Source organism: Dipteris shenzhenensis, chromosome 23 (genome assembly GCF_047967505.1).
Source record: "Dipteris shenzhenensis isolate YYH24624 ecotype China chromosome 23, Dip_SZ_1.0, whole genome shotgun sequence".
NCBI lineage: Eukaryota > Viridiplantae > Streptophyta > Polypodiopsida > Gleicheniales > Dipteridaceae > Dipteris > Dipteris shenzhenensis.
In genome coordinates this window covers 27,780,250-27,807,008 of record NC_141618.1, presented here as the reverse complement: position 1 = coordinate 27,807,008, position 26,759 = coordinate 27,780,250, and the positions used below count along the sequence as shown (strand labels likewise).

Genomic DNA, 26,759 nt, shown 5'->3' with positions numbered 1-26,759 from the left:
CCATACAGAGCTTTCTTCAACTGGTAAACCATCGCTGCTGACTTTGTAAAGCCTAGAGGTTGTTCTACATAGATCTCTTCCTTCGGATCACCATTAAGAAAGGCGGATTTGACATCCATCTAATAAATCGGCCATTGTTCATGAAGGACAACCGCTAGGACTGTCCTGAGAGTGCCATCTAGGCAGTAGGAGAAAAAGTGTCATCATAATCGATCACAAGGTGCTATGAATATCCTTTGTCCATACGACGGGATTTATCTTTAACCACAATACCATTGGAGTACTTGGTCTTGTAGACCCACTTGACATCTATTACTGAACGACACTTGGGTCTTGGAACCAACTCCCAGGTTCCATTTCTTTCAATGGATCCAACTCCTGCTCCATGGCCTTCCAGTGCTCCCGAGAGAGTGCTTCCTAGATGGTCGAGGGTTCTTTGTCTTTGACAATGCGGGACATCAAGGAGTACTTAACGTAGAGCGCACCTGCTTCCAAAATCTTTTCCTTATTCCACTGAGATCTACATGGACCGCCGTCCTCTTCTCGAAGCTATGAAGAAGGAATATCTATTATGCTTGAATCACCGAGAGTTTCAAGCAACCATTGCCACAAACTTTGATGATAGAATTGTCGCCGATACAGACATCTCCCCTCAAAATCACGAAGTCCTTGAGTCTAGCTAGAGAGGGGCTCACCCTTACTAGCTGTCCATAGAGGGCACTTCCTACAATAGTTACCTTTCTCGTCACAGAGATTGCATGAACGCTCCACCTTTAGCACTCCCTTCTCTGCTTCTGTCCCCGTGTCAAGGGTCCGTTGTCCTTGACTCTTTCCCTAACACAGGGCATCCAAGGCTTCTAAGCCACCGCTGTGGGAGGAACTCTAAAATCTCTCCTCTTGATCGAGCACCATCGGTACCAATTCTTCCCAAGTCAAATGTGATCATCCTGCCATTAGTATCAATGACGAATAGAAGTCAAGGTACTGAGAAGTCAAGAGTGAGAGCAATGTAATGTCAGAGGAAATCTCCTTCCCCACCTGAAGCATCTCTTGTTGAAGATTTTGAAGCTTGTTGTTATGCTCCCACATCAATGAAGACTTGGCAGGATCCAACAGCCGCATCTGAACTTCGAGAGAAACCCTCTTCATGGGGAAAATCCTATTGTACAAGGATTCCAGGTGCTCTCAAATGCTTTTGGCTACCGCCATATACTTTACATGATTTATAATTTGAGTACAGTTCCGAAAGATGAAAGAACGTGCCTTTGTATTGACTCTATCCCAAAGCTGAGCCAAAATTTTGGGCCTCCCTCTGATTGAGGATCCCTAAGTTTTCTGCAAGGGGGTCTGGCTTCAGACTCCATCATAACACGCCAAACACCATAGTTATTCCTGTCTAGTTGATGATCTTGCGGGAGGGTAGGTAGCATTGGAATCTTTACTTTATTCTCCACCATCTCTGACAGGGTAGCCATTTTGGAAGGAAGAGGAAGTAGAACGAAAGGAGAAGATCGGAGAGGGGGATACGAGAAAGGGGTATGAAGGAGAAAGAGAGCAGAGGGCTTTTGGAAAGAGACAAGAAAGAAAACTTGCAGCAAACACGACCTGCAAGATCCTACAGTCTGGCCCTCACAAACACCACCTCTCAGATCTGAAAACACCTGTACTCCCAAACAGTCCGTACCTCCTTGTCCTTTCTTCGAAACAGCTCCAAACAGCAGCCAGAAACCTTCACAGCTTGCTGGTCCAAGCCCTCTCCACAGCACAGGTTTCTTTTTTTTTGAAAAAGAAGGGCTAATTATATTACTTCGAGACAAGAAATACAAGAGACTCAACAGCAATGCTGGAGCACAGGGATAACTCCCACCTGCGAAACTACAAGCCACACAGGGCTAAGCAAAAAACTGTTGCAAAATGCTGTCAAAACAAAAAGCCCTAGTCTGGGTCTTCTGAAAACCAGTAAACCGCGAAACCAAAAAAACTACGGATCCCTGATGAAGTGAATCCTGGAAGTACTAGAAAGTCTTCGAGACAGTGAATCATCAACTGATATGACTCCTCTGAGTCAACATCCAATAAACGAGGCCGACCAATAATCCCTGATGAAGTGAAACCTGGAGATACTCGTAATCCAAGCATGTATGGATCCCTCCTCCGCTGAACTCCCGTCCATCGTGCCCGCCCGAGGTTCCCAATAGGAAGAGACCTGCCAGCAGGAGCAACCACCACCTGGCGGGAGGCGAGTCCGCACTCCAGAAGCCCGCTCCACGCACCTGCAGGCCTCAACCCAAAAGGGGAGCCTCCTGGTACGGCAAGAAGAAGTAGAGCCAAAGGAGAAGGGATCCCTGAGGAAGGAGCCGAGGGCCGCCGTCTTGTGGGAGAAGAATCTTCGAGAAAAACTCTGAGTCTTAAGAAGCTTGGAGACCCAAGCAAAGAGGCCACCAGCCGACGCGACCCCTCTGGGTTGTTGTCCAAGGGCTAGGTATTTCCAGCTCCAGTGCACCACTCGCGGCCAGGAGATGCTGATGGGACGAGGGCAGCACAACCACCACCACGGGGAGGGACGAACTGGAGTGCTGGGGGATGGCCATGGCCGATGTCGCCAGGGCAAAGCTGCGAGGAGAACTCCAACTCCGGAAGAGCAGGAGAGTGCAGGGCAAACCTCCTCCCGCCAAAGAAATGCCACCGGGAGGGGAGAGACGCTTCCTGAAAGATGAACCCACTGCTGCTGTGAAGGTGCAAATGTGGAGGACCGCCAGGGCAAGGGAGACAGCTGACGCCGAAGATACTCCCCTCCGAAGAAGTGCAAGGCCCCATGCCACAAGTGGCTCGACACCTCCAAAAGCCCGAACACCCCCAACCCAAACGCGTTCTACTCCACGGAGAGGGAGAAGGGTGCAAAGGACCAGCCTGGAAGACCGCACTGCCACGGGAAGGAAGCCACCGACAAGCAGGCCAAGGCTGGGGAAGCGCCATCCTGGAGAGGCTCACGGCTGGACCGGAGCAGGGGGGCAGCCAGTCAGCAGGGGGGAGCACGCAGCCAGCGGAGGGGGCTCGCAGCAAGGCAAGCAGGGTGGCGACCAAGGTGCGGGGGGAGGGCGCGGGGAGAGAAGGGTGGGAGCGGCAGGGCGGAACCTAGGCAGCGCGCGGGGCGAGGGCAGCAGTGGGCGGGGTGAAGGTCGCGTAGGTAACTTGATTTACTCGGAGCTTCACAGCACAGGTTTCTAGCCAACCTTTGGCTCTATTGCCATGTGAGAAGTGCAGCAGAACTGAACAACAATAGAGAAAGAGAGCAACCTGAACTGGAACGGAGAGAGAGCCAACAGAGACTGCAAGAGGATCTCAGGAGAAAACCTGCCACAGCTGGGGGAAAACCTCTACTCAAAGATGCATTGAGGGCTCCACAAAAAGAGGAGGACAATGAGGGGGAGAGGGGCCCTATATATAGGGTCCCCCCCCCTGCCCTAGAGAACTGACTGGAGGGGGGATATCTGGGCGACCAAGGGGCCGACCCAGGGTCGGGTATACCACACTTGCTGGTTAGGTAATGTGACCAGGGTTTGGGACCCCCCAACCAAGGCACCACCTAGGCGCTATCAGGGCCGCCTCATGGCAGCCATACAAAGGGCACGGGGGCAGGCAAAACAGCCCCACACCCCTCTGGTATAGTGCGCAGCAGACCCGGCAGCAAGGCGGCCTGGTACAGACATGGGTGCGGGTGAAAACAGCCCCGCATCCCTCCGTACTCCCCTGTGTACAGCCCTGGACTGAGCAGCACCCATGACTATCCCTCTCTACCTCTCCTTGGCAGGCAAACCCACAAGCAAGGCCCTCACTCTACCTCTCATGGGTGGGGGGGACCCACAACCAAGGCCCTCACTCTATAATCGAGGAGATGTCACCTCTAACAATAACCTGTCTGCCTCTTTCTCTCTTGCTTTGCTGCGCTTTACCCTTCCCTCACTCTAACGCCTCCATGTGAAACATACTGCAAACTCCTCACTACCACAGTGAAACTTCAAAGTAGACACATGTGTGAAACACATTCACGGTCCAAAAACAAGTATTTGCATGCCATTAATGGTGAAGATACAACAGGACTTCGCTCGCATTCCACATGTCCAATGGCTTTTTCGTGTGACAGTAGTTCCCACTCCTGTACCTGCATTTGGCCGTCAATCTTGGCCTTTAGTGTGGTTCGTCCTTCGGTTCAGTCAGGGCCCTTTGGGCAGTTGTTGCTCACTCCGAGCTTTGGCCTTCGCTTGTATCTTTTCACCCTTCAGTTGATTGTTGCTCACTGTGGCTGCAGGCGGTTACAGTCATGTCCAGTTTCTGGCCAGTCAACTACTGGCCTTACAATTATTGGCCAACAGATTTGCCAGCAGCAGCAGATGACAAAAAGGATCTATAATAGAGGCATCGACATCCTACCAGAACTATTATCACTGCAGTGTTTATGTAGCCTCCTTCAAGAGAAAAATGCAACAGCAATAATGTAAGCAAGATGTCGATCTGTCGAAGCAACATCAAGGGCTTCAGCAGATTCAACCATCTCCTGCATAGGAGACTAGACTCCATTGCTTCTTTGTAATCCGTAACCTTGGCAAAGATAAAAGCATATTGAAGTTGTAAACTGCATGATATTATCCATTGATGATTGTCATTCGCAGACTACCAGTATGCCGTCTTGAGAGTTCATCCATAGGAGCGGTTAGGATCTCAAAAAATGAGTTTTCATGGACATTTTTAAAAACCAGCTTGATAGCAAGATGGGAATATATAAACATTGGGTGGTCCGTCATTGAATGAACCACATGTTTCCAATGATGTGGAAGTACCATCAAATGCTGCAAAAAGCTTTCACAGTAGTAGCAGATTGCAGGTCCTTTTGCTGCTACACTTTCATGACATGGCAGCTCCACAGTATCACACACATATTCTACTTCCTTTTGTGCTATCCAGTATTTGTAACTCTGCATCTTTTTCTTCGTATGATCTTTGGGTGTGAGATATCACAAGCAACAAATTTTTGTGCAAATCTGTGAAACTCCAAGTGCTACTTTGCATAGCTATGCTCATCTGGTAGAGCATTTCAAGTATGAGCTGCAGCACAGATATTTGAAAGCATTACATACGGAGATGCACATCTTGGATCCAAATTAGAAAAATGTTTGGAGGCATGCATGCCACATTTCACATCACCATGGATTCTGCAAGCAGCAAGCAGGCTTGACCAAATGGGAGCTGATTTTTCATATGTCATAGTATTAATCAGGTCCTCTGCCTCAATTATATGTCCTGCACGTCCAAGCAGGTCAACCATGCATGCATAGTGCTGTATAGTCCGTGGTATGCCACGGTCCTCCATAGAAACAAAATATTGCCTTCCAAGTTCAACTTGCCCTGTGTGATTGCATGCAGTAAGAACATTGACAAATGTGATAGCATCTGATTTCATGCCTTCCAGCTGCATCTTATGAAAAATATGGATAGCATCCTCACCATGCCCATTCTGGGCACAAGCTGCAATCATGGTATTCCAAAGGATGACATTCTGCTCTTGGATTTTGTCAAACACAATTTGTGCATGGTCGATATTTCCACACTTGCCATACATGTTTACCAGAGCAGATCCCACAACATCATCTTGCTCATAACCATTGTCAATAATCGTTTTGTGGATGTCCTGCCCCTCTTCAAGAGCCACCATACTGGCACACGTATCAAGAGCAGAGATCAAAGCAATTTTGTCTGGCTTGAAACCTTCAACCTGCATCTGACAAAAGAGATCCAAAGCCTCTTTGTGGTGCCCATTTTCATTACACGCAGTCATCATAGTAGTCCAATCAACCACACTTCGATTTGGAGTTTCATGAAATGTATAGCTTGCATCATCGAAACTCCCACACTTCCCGTACATAGCAAGAAGCGCATTTCCCACAATGTCATCGTTCACATACCCGTTGCCTACAATGGTGGCATGGATCTCCTGCCCCTCTTTTAAAGCTGCCAGGGTTGCACAAGCACCAAGAACACACATGTACGTGATCTTGTTAGGCTTCACAACAGACAGCTGCATCTGACCAAAAAGATGCAGAGCATCCACTGCATGCCCATTCTGGGAACAGGTAGAGATCATGGCATTCCAAGAGACCACATCCAAATGAGACAACTGTCCAAAAACATTCCCTGCATCTTGCAGTCTTTCACACCTGCCATACATACTGATCAGGGCAGTTCCTACAATAAAACCTTGATCATATCCATGGGCAGTGACAGCAATGTGGATTTGGCGGCCCTCATTTAGGGCTGTAAGGTTGGCACATGCATCAAGTAGGCATGAGAACGTTATTGCGTTTGGCTTAACACCATCGAGCTCCATCTTATGAAAGACTTGGAGTGCCTCCTCAAAATATCCATTGTGTGTGCATGCTGTAATCATGGCACTCCAAGACACCACATCTCGTGGAATCATTCTTCCAAACACACTCTTTGCATGATATAGATCATTGCAGCTGCTATACATGTTGATGAGAGCAGTCGCAACAACTGGATTTTGCTCCCAGCCATTGTCAACAATGGTTCTATGAATTTCCCGCCCTCTTTCTAGGGCTGCAAGACTGGCACATGCACCAAGAGCAGAGACAATAGTAACTTCATTTGGCTTGACGCAACGTTGCTGCATCTGATGGAAGTAATTCAAAGCCATTGTGCCACATCCATTCAGGGCACAGACTGCAACCATGGCACTCCATGACACAACATCTCGCTGAGGTATTCTAGCGAAGACATTCCTTGCATTATCCAGACTTCCACACTTGCCGTACATGTTGATGAGAGCACTTCCTATGACAACATCTCGCTCATAATCATTCTCAACAATAGCAGCATGGATCGCCTTCCCCTCCTTTAGACCTTCCTGCATAGCACACGCATCAAGTGTGCAGAGAAAGGTGACATTGTCTGGTTTGATGCCATGCAGCTGCATCTGATGAAAGAGATCAAGAGCATCCTTGGTATGTCCATTTTTAGCACATGCTGCGATGATAACGGTCCAAGAGACAATATCCCTCATACGCATTCTATCAAACACGCTCCTTGCATCGGACAGACGCCCATTCGTGCCGTATGCTTTTATCAATATATTCCATGATGCAAGACTGGGACTCGCTATATTATCGAAAGAGGCCTCTAAATCTTTGACGTTCCCACAATTACCATACATTTGGACAAGAGAGTTCCCTATGGAGGTGATGTGATCGTATTCCAATCTAATGATATGATCATGCAGCCGTCTACCGACAGACAAGGCCTTTGTTTCACCACAGCGCCGCAATAGGGAGGTCAAGGTGGTCGAATTGGCCAAATTTGAATGCTCGAGCGCCAGGGCAGCTCTGATAGATGATTGGGCTGTTGGAAAAGCATTGGGTTGGTGCTGAGGACAGCTTGTTCCCGCAGCTCTGATAGATATGATAGATAATTGGGTGGTTGCAAAAGCATTGGGTTGTTGCTGCGCACAGCTTTTTCCCAATGGATGTTTCTTCAAGGCTAGCTCGTTCCGCAATCCTGGAATGAGTTCCATACATCAGGGAAGAGCAGCACGCCGAATCAGCTCAATGACATAGCCTCCGAGGTGGGTAGAGTTCAGACCCATCCATGGAGAATTGGAGGATGGTTGCTTCGTTCACCCATCCATGGAGAAAGAAATAGAATTGGAGGATGGTTGCTTGGTGTGGTGGCTTAGAGAGGGCAGCCCAATGCATGCTTCCCCATGACAAGGACAAATCACTCCACCAACTAAGAACGGCCATGCACCACCACCCATAGAATCAAGAAAGAGCTCTCAATCTCTCAATCCTTACTATGTCTGGATCTCGTAAGTTTCCCCTTGTTGAGTCAAATTAAGCCGCAGGCTCCACTCCTGGTGGTGCCCTTCCGTCACATTCATCAGGCTACTAATTTAAGTCAACAATCAAGCTACTAATTTAAGTCATCAATCAGGCTACTAATTTATGTCATCAATCAAGCTACTAATTTATGTCATCAACTTGTGATTGGTGTCACGGTTGGAGGAGATGGAATGGGCTACTAATTCATGTCATCAATCAGGCCACTAATTTATGTCATCAACTTGTGATTGGTGTCATGGTTGGAGGAGATGGAATGGGCCAATCATTTAGCGAGTGGAGAGTTGGCCATGCGTGCGCGGCATTTATGGATCGACAGACACAAATCTTTTGTGTTAGTCTCCGGGTCTGTCCCTCGTATTGGGCAAAGTAGGATGGCAGCCCTTTACACCACCTTTTGAAGGATGGCTGCTGTTGGGTAGTGTGAACCCAACCTGCAAACCATATACAATGAACCTACTGGGTCGTGATCATAGAGAACTTGCAAAATATATACAATGAACCTCCAACATTAAAATTTTCCACCTACTGAAAATGTTTTCTCAATTTTATAAAATCTATAAAATTTTGCCAACAACATTTAGACAAAGCGAACGAGTTCAAGCCCCAGGGGCAACTTAGGGCTTTATCTCGGTCACCCAGTATAGAGGCACTGTTGGCACTTTTCAATTTCAGTACAATGCAATGTGTGTGTGTGTGTGTGTGTGTGTGTATTTTCATTTTCACCTATAGAAAATGTTTTCTCAGTTTTGCAAAATCTGCAAAATTGTGCCAATAGTGTTTAGACCAAGGAGCTAAACCATGTGGTTCTCTATGTGCTAGTCCTGAGAGGGATAGCTCAAGATTTTATGTTGGCACTTTCAATTTGAGTACAACGCAAGAACAAAAACTGCAAAATTGTAGGCAATTTGGTTTATATGTTAGCTTTAAAATCTGTAAATTCTCAAGAAAAACCTTCAAGTTTTTGAAAGCCCAAGTTTTTTTATTTGTTGGGGAAAATGTTTATCACTCGTGGATAGTCCTTTATCGAGAGGAGACTGGTTGAAGAATTTCCAAAAATAGACATAAGTTTTCTATGGGATCTTGCTAAAACTTTGGTAATCAAGGTCAAAATGTTTGGAATTCAGTTCATTTGGTTAAGAGATAGGTAGACCTTCACCTAGAGGAGAATGTTGAACCAAAATAGATATAATAATTGAGTTATTGGCATATTCAATTTCAGCACAACCCAAAAAAACTATATATATATGTACATATATTTATTTATTTCAATTTTGCATTTATTATTTATTTTTTTTGTAAAGAAAAAATAGGAGTTTCTTATGTTCACCTTGAACACAGGATAAGAACAACTCATGCTTTGCATTGCTCTCACAAGGAGTAGCTTGGAGTGGAGGCTCCATCGGCATTCCTTCAACATCCCCACGACACGCGAGTCACCGTTGAGACCACACATCTTTGGCACCACTACCAGGGAGTTCAAGGTATGCTTTTGCATTGCGCTTGCCCTCGCTCATCATTTACCCATTACTCATGGTTTCAAGCTTTAACTTGGAGCTATGATAGTGGAGTTGTAGGAGAGGAATGAGTGAAGAAGTGTGTGTGTGGATGGAAAAAAGATGAAAATTGTCATTTTCTCTTGGAAAGCATTTCTGATCATGGGAAGCTTGTTTTTTATGTTTGTTAGTGTTTTAAAGTGATAGGAAGGTAGTTTAGAGGATTGCTAAGGTGTGTGTGATAGCAAACTCCAACAAAAACACCCGAAATTGGAGATGGAATCTCAAATTTGAAGTGGTTCTTGAGTGGTGGCAGTCCCACTTGTAGAGATTTCTCATTCATGCACCAAAAGTTGATGTTTTTTGCACTTTTTTGTTTATTATAGGTAGTGCATAACACCCACAAACACTCAGAGCTGGAACAAAAACTCCAAAATCACCAAAAATCACCAAACAGAGGTCAGCAAAGTTCATGTTCTCAGACATTCCCTATCCCCACGGGTCATCGACATAGCGCTATCCCCACAAACCATCGCCATAGCACTATCCCCACAATCAAACCTTCGTTGACCAATCACTTCCCACGACCTGTCAAGTATAAGCTATCTAACCTACCGTCTTAATTAATATGTGTCAAAATCTGCTATCCCGTCGGTTTGACAGGTGTTGACTCATTGACAAGCGTTGACTCGTGGCCTCGAGCCTATGCCCATGACTCGGCAGTTTACTATCAACCGTATGACCGTCGCCATATTCACATCACTCCAAGACAGCTAGGTAGGACTCAAGACTGTAAAGAGGATACTTGACTGTGGTCTAGTTGTGGTCTCGCTTATGTCAACCATTTGCATCTTGCTCGAAGTCTATCCGTTTGTGGAGCTCGCAATTGCCATCTCGTAGCAACTCGCTAAATTATGATGCACATGTGTGGATAGATTGTAGGAGACATAGGTTTACAATCCATTGTTTTCATGTGTTATTAGGTGGGAAAATGTAGATATGATTGTGTTGCATATATTACAATTTGTAGCCCATGACGCCAAACTTATTTAGAAAATATATCTTGATGTTTACAACGTATGCTAGCTTATAGTCTCATAGGAAAAGTGCTTGTATGTGCTTGTGTAAGCAATGCTAGTTACTGCACTAGCGTGTGTGAAATACTGACATTCGTCAACAAAGCATAATGGTGCAAATGATCAAGGTGCAAATAGATGCTTACTCAGGAGAGAGAGGGATGTTGGAAAAGGCAATATGACATCCCACACCTATTTCAATATGTGGATTACCAAGTTTATAATCATCCAATCACATTGGGATGGGGAAACGAAAATTGATCATTTCTCTCTCTTGAGTTCTATCAAGCTTACATGAAATATTCTAAATTAGATGTGCTAAATAGCCATAGAATTTTTGGATATAGAATTGTGAATGAAGCCAAACATTGTTATTTGTCCTAAATTCCATGGTAGAAATGTCTTGAAATGTGAACATGGCAATGTTCGTAAACGAACATATTAGTTATACAAAATTGTTTATGTTCCGTTAGAGTTCTCTTATAGCCTTGACAGCAACCATGGCTCCAAAGAAACGAGGGTGAAACATGACAAAGGCTCGGGATTATGTTACGATGTTAAATAGTAAGAAGTGGAAATGCAACATTTGCCACGAAGAGTACTCAGAATCTAGCACAAGAATGCAATAGAACTTCTTGTGTGATCCTGAGAAACAAATTGGAAAATGCAAGGGCATAGGAATTGACAGAGTTATAGCTATTCTAGGTGGAGAAATACCTAAAAGTACAGACACCTAGGTGGATGACATAGTAGCACGTAACCAATCCCACCCCCATAAACCCATATTTGATGAGATAATCACACCTCATGGATCTCAAGCTAGTCAGTCTATAGCTATAGACGATTCTTTGCAAAATGTAGTAGCTCAAAGTAGTAGCATGGGTTTGATGACACAAATGGTCAGCTACTCCATGATGCATATGAAATATGTGGTAATATACCTACAAAAATAGGAACCGGATGGTAGGTTTACTTTTCACATGTCCCACTCTTTCTCAACTGAACATACAATTGCACTATGGTCATTTGCAACATCATGCTTTGAAGAAAACCTTGTATTCATAGTTATCATAGATGTATTTCTCACTGGGGAATAAATGCATGGTACCTCACAAGTGGGGCTCAAGTCCCACGGCCCATTAAAAGGAAAGATTTTAGGGAAAGAGAACAATGTTGGGTCAACGTTTTCTTGGGTGTAGTTAATCACAAAACTATTTTCGGGGCCATTTTGGGGCAGAGCCACACTCTCACTTGAATTTCTTTTGACATCATGATGCTGCACTGGCATAATAATGAGATGCAATCTATCATTCTAAGCATTGCGTAGCTCAACACACAGCAACTATTCCCTGCTTTGTGTAGGATAGTATTTCGCCTTACTACATCATGCATCTCTACACTACTTCCTGCAACGAAGTCTCTTGCTTGACCACCTATCAACGCACAACCTTTTGCTGTAGCTTTGCCACCTATCATCAAGCAACGCACCTATGCAAATCATGAAAACTTAAGGTTGTCTTGAGCCGATGGAGGAGATGATGGAGACCATGCAGATTGCACAAATGTAAGACTCAGAATATGGCCCCCCAACAAGACGAGAGTACTTTGCTATGAAAATACTTATCACTTCATCAACGTGTCCAGGAAATCCATAGAGCACAGCCATATAGAGGCCATAGGTGTGCATACCATTCAAGGTGGTGGCATGCAAATGTGGGGGAATAAATTAAGGGAATGAAGAGATTCCACAAGAGTGAGCATTTCAAGTCCTAACAAGTGCAACACAATGACCTTATACAAGAAGGAATACAATATTGGGATCATGTTGCATTGAGGAGTGATAGTAGTATTAGGCATGGTGGAAAGAGCAGGTGAACTGTGGAGCGGATGAGCAACGAGAGCAAATGAGTGGATGAGAGTTGGAGCAAAGTAGAGAAGGGGTAATTCGAGGAGGGTGCCATGCAAATTTAATCATGAGCCATTTTAACTGCAAGCCACCATGGTGGTGGTTGGTAATTAACTGCCAACCCAGTGGAATTTTAGGCACCACTCCAGATGGCATCACATCACCCCTAATAATGGAAATTAATTATGATGTGGCAAGTAATCATGAAGCAAACTCCATGATCTTGGTAATTAAAGTTACGACTTATCGAAGTTTTATGAAGAAGAGGGTTTTGATGGTGATGTGGCCAGGGGTTCACATGCTGCTTACAAACTCTGCTTAACAAGGGGCTCTATGCTTAAGTGGCACTGCAAGTGATGTGGCATAAATTAACCAATCCTAAACCTAAACCTAACCATGGTTTAGTGTGAGTTAGTTGGCCATTCACCAAACCGAGGGTCAATGTGACTTAACCTTGGCAATTGGGATAAGGTGCCATGTGTCCACTGCTGGACCAACTACTTAACCCAGGGTCATTTTCTCCAAATCCTAGTTATATCCTATCTACCACGCAGCTTTTTGTGGAGAACCTTGTGAGGAAGACTTTGAAGAAATTTGAGGCTTGGTCTTGCGATGTTGGCATTGTTTGTTGGGCTGCGTGAAGCCTGAGCTGTTTATGGCATCGCTCATGGAGGATGCAATGCTCGCTTTGGAGCTAGGAGAATGGCTATTGGGCTTGTGAAGGAGATGCATGTGATGCTACAAGCCATCTTTGTTAGCGATGATAGGAGCGTAGAGTTGTTGGAGACTCAATAGAGGCATTTGGATGTAGGTTAACTATTGGAGGCAAGTCGTTGCATAGCTTGTGTGTTGAGTCAATGGAGATGTGGCTCGTGGCGGTAGGCTTTGGAGCAACTGAAGAAGCTGGAACAGACTATTGCAGGTTGTTGGGTCATTGAGGAGGCTTGGAGCCAAAGCAAGTAAGAGGTTGCGGGCAACAACAGCAGTCGGTGTTGTGGTCAGTGGGGGCAGCAGCAGCTGGTGCTGTGAGGTCGTGGGTAGCAGCAGCAACCGGTGCTGTGGTCATCCTCACAAGTTCATAGTTGTTGGAGCACTGGTTGGAGGTGGAAGAAGCTATGGTCGCAACCATTGAGAGCTAATAAGTTGGGCTTCTTTGTTTGCAAGGGCTGCTTAAGTCGACTGGGGCTGCTTGCTTTAGTCATTGGTGCTGTGGCTACTTGCTAGTCGTTGCTTTTGTTATTGAGCTTAGGGCGTCTATAGCTTATAGTTGCATAGTTGTCCCTCGTTGCTGTAGGGGATTAGGTTAGGGTTGTAGATGCCATAGCTTAGAGCTTTAGTCGGTAGGAGCTTAGCCACAAGTCAAGTCAAGATTTACACCTCTTTACCTCTATCAAGAAACCTCGATTTCTTTCTTTCTTTGACAAAATAGAAACTCAAACTCTCTCACAAATACAATGAATCTCTCTCAAAATAGAGTAGAAGAAATGGCTCACAAGTCTCTCACAAGAGGAATAAAGTGTACCGAAAATCTTTCTCTCAAATGAATAGAAATCATCACAAGCACTCAACTCTCAAGAGAAGAGAATGGGCCCCCCAAACAAAACGAGGGATTCCCGGGTCCCGCTGGACGAAATGAGGTTGATGGAAATTTCTCTCAAAACGAACAACTCTCTCCAAGAAGAGCTCTCAAACTCTCAAGAATTCAAAGATGGAGAATGCCTCAAGGGAGGGCTTATTTCCTTGATAACATGCAAGGGCTTGGGAGCACCTAGTGCTCTGATACCTTGACAAAACATGCATACCTCATGATCCATGGAGTGCTCTAAGGTGGATGAAACCTATGTGGAAACATGATGAAGAGAATGCTCATGACATGTACCTCAAGTCAATTAGCTTCCAAGATAGATTAGCTTGGACTCATACATAGAATCTTAAGTGTTATGCCCAACTGAAAAAAAATAGTATCGAAGGTGTGTCATCTGAATGCGCTCATCCCAATGGTCATGATATTTTTCACACATGCCAATACAACTTATGTTGAGGCATGTACAAAATATCAAACCCATTGGATATGCTTTGGATGGTCAAACACACCACAAACACTGTTTTTTACCAAGTGTTATGCACAACCACCAAGAAATAGTACTTAAGGTGTATTATTCGAATGCGCTCATACAAAGAAGGTATCATGCTTTGAACAAGTGTGAAAATAACCTATTTTGAGGGGTGTGAAAAATATCTTGCCCATCAGGTATGAATTGGATGGTCAAACGCACCACAAACCCTGTTTTTCATCAAGTGTTATGCACAACTGCCAAAGAACAGTATTTGAGGTGTGTTATTCAAATATGCTCATACCCGATTGGCACAATGCTTTTCATATGCATAAATACAACATATTTTGAGACGTGTGAAAAGTATCATGCACATTGGATATGATTTGGTTGGTGAAAGTCTCCACAAATCGTCATGTATCCCATTCAATTTGCTTCTCGACAATTGCTCGACATCAAACGATGCTACTCAGAGGCTGACAAGCATGTCTTGTCTTTGGTGCTCTGAATTGAGAAATTTAAGCATTATGTGGCTGGAAAGTCCTTCATTATACTCACTAGCACTAGTCTTGCAAAGCAAGTTCTTCAATCACCAAATCCCATGGGCCGGTTGGCCAAATGGTTAACAGTTTTACAAGAATATGATTTTTCTTTCAAAATTGTAAAAGGGGGTTATTCCAACTTGAAGAATGCTTTGATTGATTTAGAGCAGTGCCTTGATGTAACCCTTGTAGTGGCCATAGAAGTTGGGGATCCATGGTATGGCAGTATCTATAGGTTTCTAACTACTTTCTCTTGTCCTCCAGAAAGTACTAGCTATGAGAGAAAGAAGATCCACAAAGACAGTAGGCGCTACACCCTCTTTGATGGGGTGTTGTACCGTCAAGGCATGGATGGGATACTAAGACAGGCCATTGATGCAGATGAAGTACCTAAGGTATTGAAGCATTATCATGATGGATTTTGTGGAGGCCACTATGCCAGTGACTATATAGCTAAGAAGATTTTACATACTGGGTACTATTGGCCGACCTTGTTCAAGGATGTCACTATGCATTGCAAAACTTATGAATCATGCCAATTCTTTGGTAGGAAGGATTTGCGTCCTGGGCAACATCACCCAGTGATGTCCATCCATCCGTTTCAGAAGTGAGTAATAGATTTTGTCGGGCCCGTTCCCATGACTACCTGCAAAAAGAAGTATCTTTTGGTAGCCACTCAGTATGTCACTAAGTGGGCTCAAGCTATCTCCCTCCCCATAGCAAATGGTAAGGTAGTTTTAAATTTCATATTTGAATGTATCTGCACAAGGTTTGGGACACCCATGGAGATAGTATTTGACAATGGAGTCCATTCTTAAATGAAGCTGTGGAGTTACTCATGGATCGCATGGGTATTGATTATCACACTTCTAGCATCTATTATTTAGCATCCATGGGTCAAACGGAGTAGACCAATGGCCTCCTTGGTAAAACCATGGGAAAAATGGCTACAGGGAACAGGAGCCAGTGGGATCAGAAGGCTCTCAGAAGGTCACAGAAGCCGTATGGGCTTACAACATCACTCATAAAATGTCTACAGGTCACACTCCATTTGAGTTGGTGTATGGTATTGAGGCCATTTTACCACTAGAGATAGAGATTCCGGCTTTGAGATTGGCACAAGAACAGAGGATGATAGAAGATGAACACATAGAGGCCCGGTTGGTGCAACTTGAGAAGTTAGATGAAACCTGACACCTTGCCCTACATCAAACAGAGATTCAAAAGAATCGACAAAAGGCCCGCTTGGATGCTAAGATTTGCAAGGGATGGGAAAGACACTTTGCTGAGGGGGATGTTGTGCTATGCTTTGATAACAGATTGGACCACCAAATGGATAAGAAGTTCCTTCCGGTCCATACAAAGTCATCAAGGAACGTAGCAATGGGTCTGTACAAGTTCGGGAGCTGCATGAGCCATATGGCAAGAAGGTGATCAACAAGTGTTACCTCAAGCCCTTCTTTGTGGATTATGGACCCAAGCATGGAAATGTTGTGCATTCCCTGCCTGGGGGGGGGAACTGTTATGGATAAATTTGTCTAAGGAAAAAGGCATAAATATGTGTGTGTGTTTGTATGTGTGGCAATAGTATAATAAAATATGGTGTGCATAGGGCCCAGGGTTGAGGTGGCAGGGCATGACCATGTGCCACCCTTCCACGTAAGAGAACCCATAAGGTGTGATGTACATAATCCATGGTAGTAATATTATAAAATGTAAGGTGACATGGTTCCTCCATGTGCCACCCCTCCACCTAGGCGGTCCCATGCCTGCATTTAGTGAGATATGGCCTAAAGTCCATGAGAGAAGTGATATAAAATAGGTGGAGATGGATATTATATTGGATTATTCCCTCCATGTAGGATAGGCCCATGTGGGGGGGGGATAGATAGTCCAAGGATGCAAGTTAAATAATGGGGAAAATAGGATGAGGTGGCAAGATTCCTTGTGCCAACCCTCCACTTGTCCTCCTAGAGGTTTGAACGTATTATAAAATTGGGAAGAGACCAAGGGAGTATCATAGACTTGAGATATGGGGCTTGATTTATGTGGAAAAATGAGGCAAAGGGTTGTTGCACACAATTGAGAGTGTGTAACTGTCTAGCTCACATGGGAGACTTTTCCACACACACCATGCATGTGGGAGGATGCATTTATTGGGAGAGACCCCCTCTCTTGGCTATAAAATGAGGGGCCTATTCCTTGATGGGACACGGTCATTCTTGTCAAGCCACCTAGCTAGTACTTTGATTTCCCCCTTCCCTTCCTTTCAAATAAAGCATGTCCCTCTTCCCTAGATGTCTCCATCTTTACATTCCTCCTCCCATCATGTACATGCTTCTCTTTCCCCTCTCCTCCCCTTCTAATCCCTTTTCCCCGCCCATGATAATGTTTCACCCTCATGTTCTCCTTTCCTCTATGGCCCTTGAGCATTGCCATGCTTAGTGTCTAGCCTCTTGTCCTGATTTCTTTTCTAGGTAATAGTACACAAGGAGCCACATATGCCAAGCACCAGACCTGTGGTAGCCGAACCTCCACAAAGCATCGGTAGTCCAATGTCAGGTGAATATAATATTTAAATATGTCAAGTATTTACTTTCGGGTTTTTTTGAAGAATACCAATACAACATCAATTGATAAGTTTGTATGTGACCTTATTGGACATGTAGCCTCTATCACAACTAAAGACCTCTATATGAATATCAAAGAGGGAGTTAGACAGGGAGCACGTGTCAAGCTAGATGTTACATTTACAGCTACAACTGTACGAGATGCAACTATGGAGCATCGACGAGTGCTACAAAAACTTGAGTGGGTGAAAAGTGACAATGAAATATTGCATGTGCATTATTATCCCAAACCGGCCAACGGCTTGATATCGACAATGCATACACAAAGATGTGCATAATAGCAACCAATTATTCTCCACAAGCGCATGATGCACAAGCCACCTTGCAACATATCAAAGAAGAGTGTAGTCTCAAAAATCAATCATCATCTTGTTGGCCCTGCCATGCACAAACCGTCCATGATATCTACATTATTACAATACATTGTGGATGGGCCATGTTGTCCAATCTCCCAAGATTGTTTTGATAGGGCCACAGGATACTATCCCCCAACATCGAAGTTCTTCATAGACATGGGTGCCGTACTTGGGATTTGTCCTGTAGGGTTTGCATGCCTTTGGTTTGGATCCTTCCCTTATTGGTATGGTATGTACTGCAACTTCAGGGGAGACCCCTTTCATTTTTTTGTAGGACCAAGACATCCAATTTCTATATTCCATCACCAATGCTTTTATTTATTTTTCTTCTTCTAGAGTGAGCTATTCGCCGATGTATATAGGCTTTCCTTCTTCTCCGTCCAAGGCAAGATTCAGTTTCCTTGTCTTGGTTGGTCCTTCATAAACTGGGGTATTCTCAATATTCTTTGTTTCTATGAGCTCTGATTCCCTGATTGGCCTAGGCATTGCTATTGTTGCTTCTCCCCTAATGTAGTTTTTTAAGTAATCGGGAACTTCCCTTAGGCCTTCATGGAACTTTGAGGTGCTTTCTGGGCTGCTAGCTCCCTTGTTCTTGTTTTTTGTAACTATTCACCATTTCACTCTTCATTCTCACATTGGGTTTGAACTTTCTAAGCTTTTTGCTTTGTGAGGCTAGTGATGGATTTTCAATAGGAGTCGCACTCCCAAGGAGTGGTTCTTCGGCCATAGAGGCACCTTCAAGCCCTTTAGGATCCTAATGTGGTCGGCTAGGTGGATGTCTAATGTGGTCTTTTGCATCAGAGGTAGGCCCCATTCTTCATATAGCTCTCTTGTTAGAATGTTTACTTTGGCTCCGCCATCCACTATTATAGGGTATTGGCCAAAGGCTTTATGCTCCAGTGGGATGGTTACATTTTTTATGTCATCCCTAGCACCGAATTTTACTGAAATTACATTTTCCTCTTCTTCAGATGGGGGGAAGTATTGTGAAGCTTCAATCCATCCCTTAAAACTCTCCCACATTGTAGGGCAATTTCATAGTAAGGTCTTGATTGCTCGGGGGGGTTACTCATCATATGTAACCCTATCACGTGAGTTCAACCGAAGGATATTTTCTATTTCTAAAATTACAGAATTAAATATACATAAGGGACTATTTAAAATAGTTTTGGAAAATTTTTACAGATTTGTATAGAAAAGGGGTACATTTTATTAATGAAAAAATTTACAGATAAGGGATTTTAAATATAGGCCTTGCACGCACGTGATATATAGGGTTTATACATAATGAACCCCCCGAGCTTGATTGGCATCGTGATGGGTAGCTTATCAAGCTTGCTAGTGTGGTGCCATGCACATCAACTCCGCTATGGATTTGCATTGGAACATGTGTTGTATTCTAGCAATGATGGGAAAGTGTCTCAAGACCTTTACTAGGATTTGCTCACCCTGCATGTCATCTCTATATCATTGTTCCCCACACTTCGAACAACTAGCCAAATCTCCATGCTCACGACTAAAGAGAATACAATCATTACGATAAGCATGAATGGTATCATAATCCATACCCACCATTGTTAGCATCTTCTTCGCTTCATCTGTTCATGCAGGCATAGTATTTGGTGCAGGAAACATCTTCTAGAGCAACCTATCACAATTCAAACATACATAGGCTTTAAATAATGAGAAACTATGATGATTCTTAAAACAATCAAGATCCAAATTATGAGATAAATTAATGCTAGAGCTAAGTGCTCCCTCTCCACCCTTCTCCCTCTTTGCTCCTGTGAAAGGACGTGTTTTCCAAGAAGGTGTGTCTATTTAAACAATGTATGTTTTTTTTTTTGGTGACATTTTGTTTTGTTAGTGTTGAAGCATGTTTCTCCTTGCATTTCTAAGCCCATGTGCTCATTTTTATGCTTTGATTTTTAGAGTTGAAAGTTTCCTTTTGCTCCATTACCCTTTGGAAGTTATTGGGATCAAGAACTATGTCAATGCTGGGTGATGATGGTGCTCTGACCTCTGCTGCTGCCATCCTGTCTGTCTCAAATTTTTCTTACTCTTGTTGTACCCATTGCTTCAAGGCTTGGTAACAAGCCTTCTCAATTTCAATGTTGGGGTATGCCTGCTTGGCTTCTTGGGTGGAACTTTCCATGGATGTGCTCACCATGGTCTCATTGAGTTGTGGGATTGGCATGGCTTGTTTTGCATAGGGCTCTTTGCTTTTTGAGCAAAAAGGAGTGTTTGTCGTGCCGCTACTTTTTGCTGTCTTGTTATTATCAAGATTGGCTATGATGCCACACTTTGTGTTGCCACACTGTGATTTTCCACACTTGTCATTCCCAAGGGTACATCAGGTTTTACTTCCGTGGTTTCTTGAGGCTTTATTCTTAGTGGGCAGTCCATGCAGGCATGCCCAACTCTGCACATAGGTTAGAATGTAATAGGGTTACCCTTGTGTGGACATTCAACCCTGCACACAGGCTAGAATGTAATAGGGTTACCCTTGTGTGGACATTCAACTATGCGGTGATTTTCTCAACAATCGAAACACTTGATGGGTGTTCTATGTGTGGTGGTCCTTACTTGATTAGCATCCACCAGGATGAGTCCTTTGGCACCATCCATGTAGTACATATGGTATTCTGTTTCATACTCATAATGAGGTTTCAACTCTTCAAGTTGGAGTTGTTGCACTAGAACTACTAGAGCAAGATTGGGAGCTTGAGGATATTGCAAAGAATTGGGATTCCTCATTAGTTGAGGCACTTGTGTCCTCACCCAGAGTGGATTGAGACATGGCACTTGTGCATTAGGTGCTAGTGCTAGTTGCATGTACACTGGGATTGGAAGCTATTGGTATTGTTGGTGCCAAGGTTGTGCTACCCTCATATTATAGAAACATGTATTTACACCATGCCTTGCCACATTGCAAATGGGACACCATAACCATGGGAGTTGAGCTACTTTTGGTGGGTTTAGTCTGTTCCCTAGGATTGGGCATTCATTGGTTGTATGGTTGGCCATACAGTGTGGGCACCAAACTTTTTCTCTCCATGGTAAATGTGAAACTTTTGCTCAATGGCCTACATCATTTCATATTTTACTCTTAGGGCCATGGCTTCCACTCTGTCCTCGATGGTGCGATCCTTGTTGGAAGTGCTTCCCTTCTTTGAAGATTTCTTATCATGTTGACATGATTTATAGCCATCACTATCCCTGTTAGAATCGGTCATGATGTCCTCAATGTCAATTGTAGCTTCATGAGCGTAGCCTAAATGTGCATAGCTACTAACTTTTTTCATGTCCTTGCAAATGAATTTTTTTAGTCTAGAGGTAAACCATGTTATGAGGTACTTGTCGTTTGGACGGGAATACACTTTTCTATTAATATTTTCATTCTTCCTATGTATGTTCTGACCTTTTCTTTCTTGCACATTGCTATATTGCCTAGTTGTAATGTGGGGTCATCTTACAAACTTTATGTTTGGAACCTTCTTTTGAACTGCTCAAGTAGTAGTGCCCATGTGGCTCTTCTCTCCATGAGAAGGTAGAGGTACCGTTCTGAGGCCTCATCGGTTAATGCCATAAAAAACCAGGTGGCTTTTGCTTCATTTGATTGATCGCCTCTAGCACAACATGCTATGTTGAAGAGTTAAAGGAACCTGATGGGATCAAGTGTCTACATATTTGTGGTATGAAGTAGACATGATTTTGGAACTCCTCCGGTCTCTTCTGGCTCCTTTTGGGGCTCTTCTTGATCCGGTTTGGGCTCTTCCACTTACTCTCATCTTTCACCTTTTGCATTTCTTCATTATGAACATTAAAATCAGCATTCTCATAGTTTGTATTGGTATTTGAATTTTCTGATTGTGTTTTTGCACTTGCATCTTGCCAAAGGTTTGGAACTATGCCAAAACATTGATGTAATTGTAAACAAAAGTTTGATCGCATTTCATCCTCATTTGCATCATAGAATTGATCCTCAAACTTAGTAAAATCATTATAAAACACTTCTGGTGTATCTTTCCTCAATTTTGTAAATTTTCCCTTAAAAAAAAATAATTTTTTTAAACATTATGATTTATTTATAGTGGTGAGTATCCCCGCCTGGTATGCGGGAGACCCGGGTTCCAATCCCCGACAGCGGTGCCAAAATGTTGTCTCTGCTTCTCCCAAGTGCAAGTTCCGAGGGTGTTGGTCACCTACAGTCATGTTGTTGCTCGTTGTAGCATAGATGTTCACAATGTAGCAGAGGTCCTCAGGTCGTGTTTCGGTGAGGTGTGTAGGCTAAAGCATGGAAACCATCTCTCGAGTGTGCATGGGTGAGAAAGAGGGCTTGATCATAACAATTGATAGAAAGAAGATCTCATGCATGTGTGGGTGAGAAAAAGGTCTTGATCATAACGATTGATGAAGTAGGAGGGACAGAGGAGGAGGAGGAGGAGGAGGAGAGAGGAGGAGGGAGGAAGGAGGAAGAGAGAGGAGGAGGAGGAGGAGGGAGGAAGGAGGAAGAGGGAGGGGGAGGAGGAGGAGGGAGGAGGAGGGAGGAGGAGGAGGAGGAGGAGGAGGAGGAGGAGGAGGGAGCAACGCAAGAGGAGGAAGGAGGAGAAGAGAGGAGGAGGGAGCGAGCAGGAGGAAGGAGGAGGAGGAGGGACTACAAGGGTAGAGTGTACAAGGGTCCTTAAGGGCATGCTAGAACACGATAGTGTAAGAGAGCATGTATGCAATGGAGATCAATCACATGAACACAATAGTGAGCTTGAACACTGAACCCCAAAGTGTGTGAGTTTCATTCCATTGAGAGATATTTATACATGTTGGTTCTACACAATCCGTAGGTGCCTCCATGGTGGGACCTCTTTTGCAAGAGACCTTTTGACAAGAGTCCCTCCACTTTTGGGGGGGACCTTTTGGGTCTTTACACAAAGTGGAGGGGGCCTTTTGTGTCTCTATGCAAAGTGGGGGGGTCCTTTTGGGTCTCTACACAAAGTGGGGCGACCTTTGCTTCTCTACACAAAGTGGGGGGACCTTTTTGGTCTCTACACAAAGTGAGGGGATCTCAAAAAGTATAGGCTTTTAGTATTTGTCTCTCTAGAGTTAGTATTTCTTGTTGGGGTTTGTCAATGTTTTGCCTCTCCATAGGCACACTTGTGGTCCTATGTGTGTGCTAGAGAGGCAGGTAGGTGTGTTAGGTGGAGCTAGATGCTTCTAGAGGATAGGGGAGAGATTCTAGGAGCTTGGTGGCCTTTGGTGTGAGGTCATCTATGATGTCAGTGTGGATGTAGAGGTAGCCTACATATGGCCCTCATTTCTCTTCATTCTATGAGACAGTTCTTCATTTTTGTCCATCTTCTTGTCTCCATTTTGCTTAGCTTGCTCTTTTCCAACATGGTATCAGAGCAGTACTGGCCTCCTTGAGCCTGATCCCGCCACCTCATCATCTTCTTCTCCACCTCCACCCTCTTCACCATTATTCCCCCTTTTAGCCCAGCACTTGGAGCTTCAAATTCTACACCTAAAATTGACTATTGCCCAAGCCCTTGGAGTTGGAGAACCCCCAAACATAGGCGACCATATCCCCTAGAGGATTTCTTGACATTGTCCTTATGCAGCCCGAATAGCACAGTTTTTTGCCATCTCTCTATTGCAAAATACTCCCTGCCTGTTGCACCATTGCTCAAGCCCTCTTAGGAGTAGATGGACGACCTCAAGACGATCATTTTGAGTCACTTTGCAGCCCATTTAGTTAAGTAACAAGGGAGAAAACGTCAAAATACAGACTCAGCCTACAGCAGCTCCCCCGGGCAAAACAACCCACCATTTTGCCCAACCTCTATGTTGGATCTTCTCCTTAGTGAGAGCTTTCTTTTGCTCTAGAAAGCCCCTTGAGTGCTTCACTTTGTTGCTCCAATTTTGGCCTCCAGCCTCGAACTTCTCGATTTGGGGATAACTGTGATCTCTCTTTCCGCTTGCAACTATTTTTAGAGGTTTCATGATAGAAATTATATCAGTTATCTTTTTTCTTTAGGATGTTTGATCATTGGATGTGATCTAGAGCACATTTGAGTTGCATCTTTGGAGCACCTTCCTACAGTTTGACAATTTTACAAGCATATGCATCAAAAATTGTGGTCAAAGGTCAGCATTTCTTCAAAGATTTGACTATCAAAGCTGCATTTATTATTGCTTGACTGTATCAGATCAGTTTGACAGAGATCTACCCTCTCATGGTGTGGGGGTTAAAGGTCACTGTGCCTTTACCCCGGTTATATACAATACTCAAACACATATATAAATGAATGAAAAAGAAGATTAGGGGGTTATACACCCACCAAAAACTTGTGTGGATCTTTGTTTCTCTCTCTCCCTCTTTCGTTCTTGCTTCCGTTGAGAGCACTCTCAACTGGTATCAGAGCCTGGGTGGTCTAGTTGAGCGTGCGTGAATGCTTGAAGCTCAGCAACTCTGTGGGAGGAAGGAGAAGCTCTGTGGGAAGCTTTGTGGGTGACTTTACTTGCATCTGAGTGTGCGGAGACCTTGGAGGAACCTTTGGAAAAGTTACTTTGGCTTTGCGAAGTGGTTTTGAGAGCCTGTTAAGTGGTTTCAAAGAAAAAGTCGTTTTTTGAGCTTTTTCCTGTTCCGTTCGATGACAGAGACTTTGTATTGACTTGTAGAGGCAACTATTACTTGCTTTTAGTGTCCACTTCACTTCAGGAGCTTGGAAACACCTTCATTCTTGAATCTGGGGTCATATTATTGGAATTCTGACTCACTGTGTCAGTTCCTACGTTTTTCTGCCCGGGTGTTGGAACTCAAGTTTGGAGCAACCATTTGCAGATCTGTCAGTTCCGGTGGACTCAGGAGGTCCTAAAACTTCTATGTTGCTCATCATTTGCACTCCAGTGGAGTTTAGAAATAGCTCTGTTTCAAAAAACGTTTTTCAGCCCATGTGTTGGACCCAGTGATTGAGACCACGGTTTCCAAAACCGTTTGTCCCATTGCGTTCCGGACATCCAAAAACCCCTACCTATCAGTACTTGCGCGATTTGGTGGAGGATTTTCAGAGTTATAGATCTCTGTGTATTCGATTTCATCTCCCTGTTATGCATTTTTCATTCTAAGGTTTTGAAACCTTAGATTTATGCCACATGGCAATGGATAAGCGTTGACTCCCGTTTCTCACTCATCGGTTGGGATTTTGGAGTTCCGACAGAAGAGAGATATTTGCAGATTTTCTTGCTAAGTCCGATTATGCAATGGCGCCCATGTTTTGAGGCATCTCAAGTTCTATTTTCAGTAGCGGTCATTACCGTGGGACCATGATTTCTTGAGCATACCTTATGCAGATCACTTTGGTTGCAGTTTGAGCAGTGTGCGCTCATTCGTGGTGTGCATTTGGTTGCAGTGGATGATTTATAGGCCATTTGGATGCATTGCGGTCCTTATTGGATGCGCTGATAGGCCCAAATTGCCTTGTGGGATGCTATTTTTATGGACGCTTTGCACATGGATGTGCTATTTTATGCTGAGGGACAGCTTTGACACATTGTAGGTGATGCACTGATAGTGCTATGCTCTCTTGGATGAGATATTATTAATGCATATGCCAGTGGACGGTGTTTATGCTTGAGTCATTTGGCACTTATTGGCGTTTTGGATTGCCATTGCAGTTGGCATTTTCTTTTGGGCTAGATTCGCTCATATGGATTCATAGTATATGCACATGAGTTAGATGCTTTGAGACATGAGTTTTAGTGATATTTCACTCTATTGTGGCATACACATTTGGACATTTATGATGCTTAATGGTATTCAATAACACTTTGAACTGATGAACCTTACCCGACTAGACAGCAGGTACATAAAAACCTGTTTGCCTTGTAGATCTGTGGACAAGTTGAGTGTTTAAATCTAGAATGAAAGATAGATTAGATTTGGATGCTGGATGAAGCTATTGATTTGAGTCTATGATTTGGTGTGATTCTCTCTTGTATGCACTAGCATTTGGGATTTTGTTTTATTTTGCATTATGGCATCCTCTTCCATGTCTGAAAAGGAGTTTTTCAACATTAAAAAGTTTGATGGGACAAACTTTTCTTTGTGGAAAGAACAGATAAGGGATGTGCTTATTCAAAAGAAGCAAATTAAACCCTTGGCAGGGATTGAAGCTAAGCTTGCAAATATGTCTGAGGATGATTGGAATGAGTTGGATGCATTAGCAAAGTCTACTATTAGACTTCATCTTGCAGAGTCAGTTTATTTCACAGTAGTAAATGAGCAGACTACGGAAGATTTGTGGAAGAAACTATGTGCCACTTATGAAAAGGAAACTGCCTCTGATAGAGTTTACCTCATGAAGAGGTTGTTTGAGCTGCAGATGAAGGAAGGGGTCTCCATTGCTTCTCACTTGAATGAATTCAATATTATTTTCAGCCAGCTTTAGGCTCAGAAGATGAATTTTGGTGCGGAGACTAAGGCAATATTTCTCTTATGTTCATTGCCATCCTCATGGGATACCTTCCGTACTACTGTCAGTAACTCTGCACTGGTGGAGTACTAAAATTTGATGATGTTGTGGGTAGCTTGTTGACCGAGGAGATTAGACGGAAGTCTATGGATGGCAACAAGCAGGATGCAGCCTTAGATGTGCAAAGGGGTAGATCACAGTTCAGGGGGAAGTCCCAAGAAAGAGGGCAGTCTCGTAGCAAATCCAGGGCACGGAACATTGAGTGTTACCACTGTAGCAAGAAGGGCCATATGAAAAAGGATTGCTACAAGCTGAAAAGAGAGC

General features: G+C 44.0%; 1 protein-coding gene and 1 pseudogene across 1 annotated transcript; one reads left to right on the top strand and one right to left on the bottom strand.

The window, feature by feature from the left end:
• Window positions 1-5,092: 5,092 nt before the first annotated feature.
• On the bottom strand, window positions 5,093-7,582 carry LOC147887205 (pentatricopeptide repeat-containing protein At3g02330, mitochondrial-like). Its single transcript, XM_087394244.1, has one exon. It carries the CDS (start codon window positions 7,580-7,582, stop codon window positions 5,093-5,095), a length of 2,490 nt encoding a protein of 829 aa, XP_087250370.1.
• A 563-nt stretch (window positions 7,583-8,145) lies between these two features.
• The window catches only part of LOC147887204 (uncharacterized), a 47,360-nt pseudogene continuing 28,746 nt past the window's right edge, over window positions 8,146-26,759 (top strand).

What these genes read in the sequence shown, in the direction of transcription:
- LOC147887205 (XM_087394244.1), bottom strand. Translation starts at nt 7,582, where the DNA reads ATGGAACTCATTCCAGGATTGCGGAACGAGCTAGCCTTGAAGAAACAT.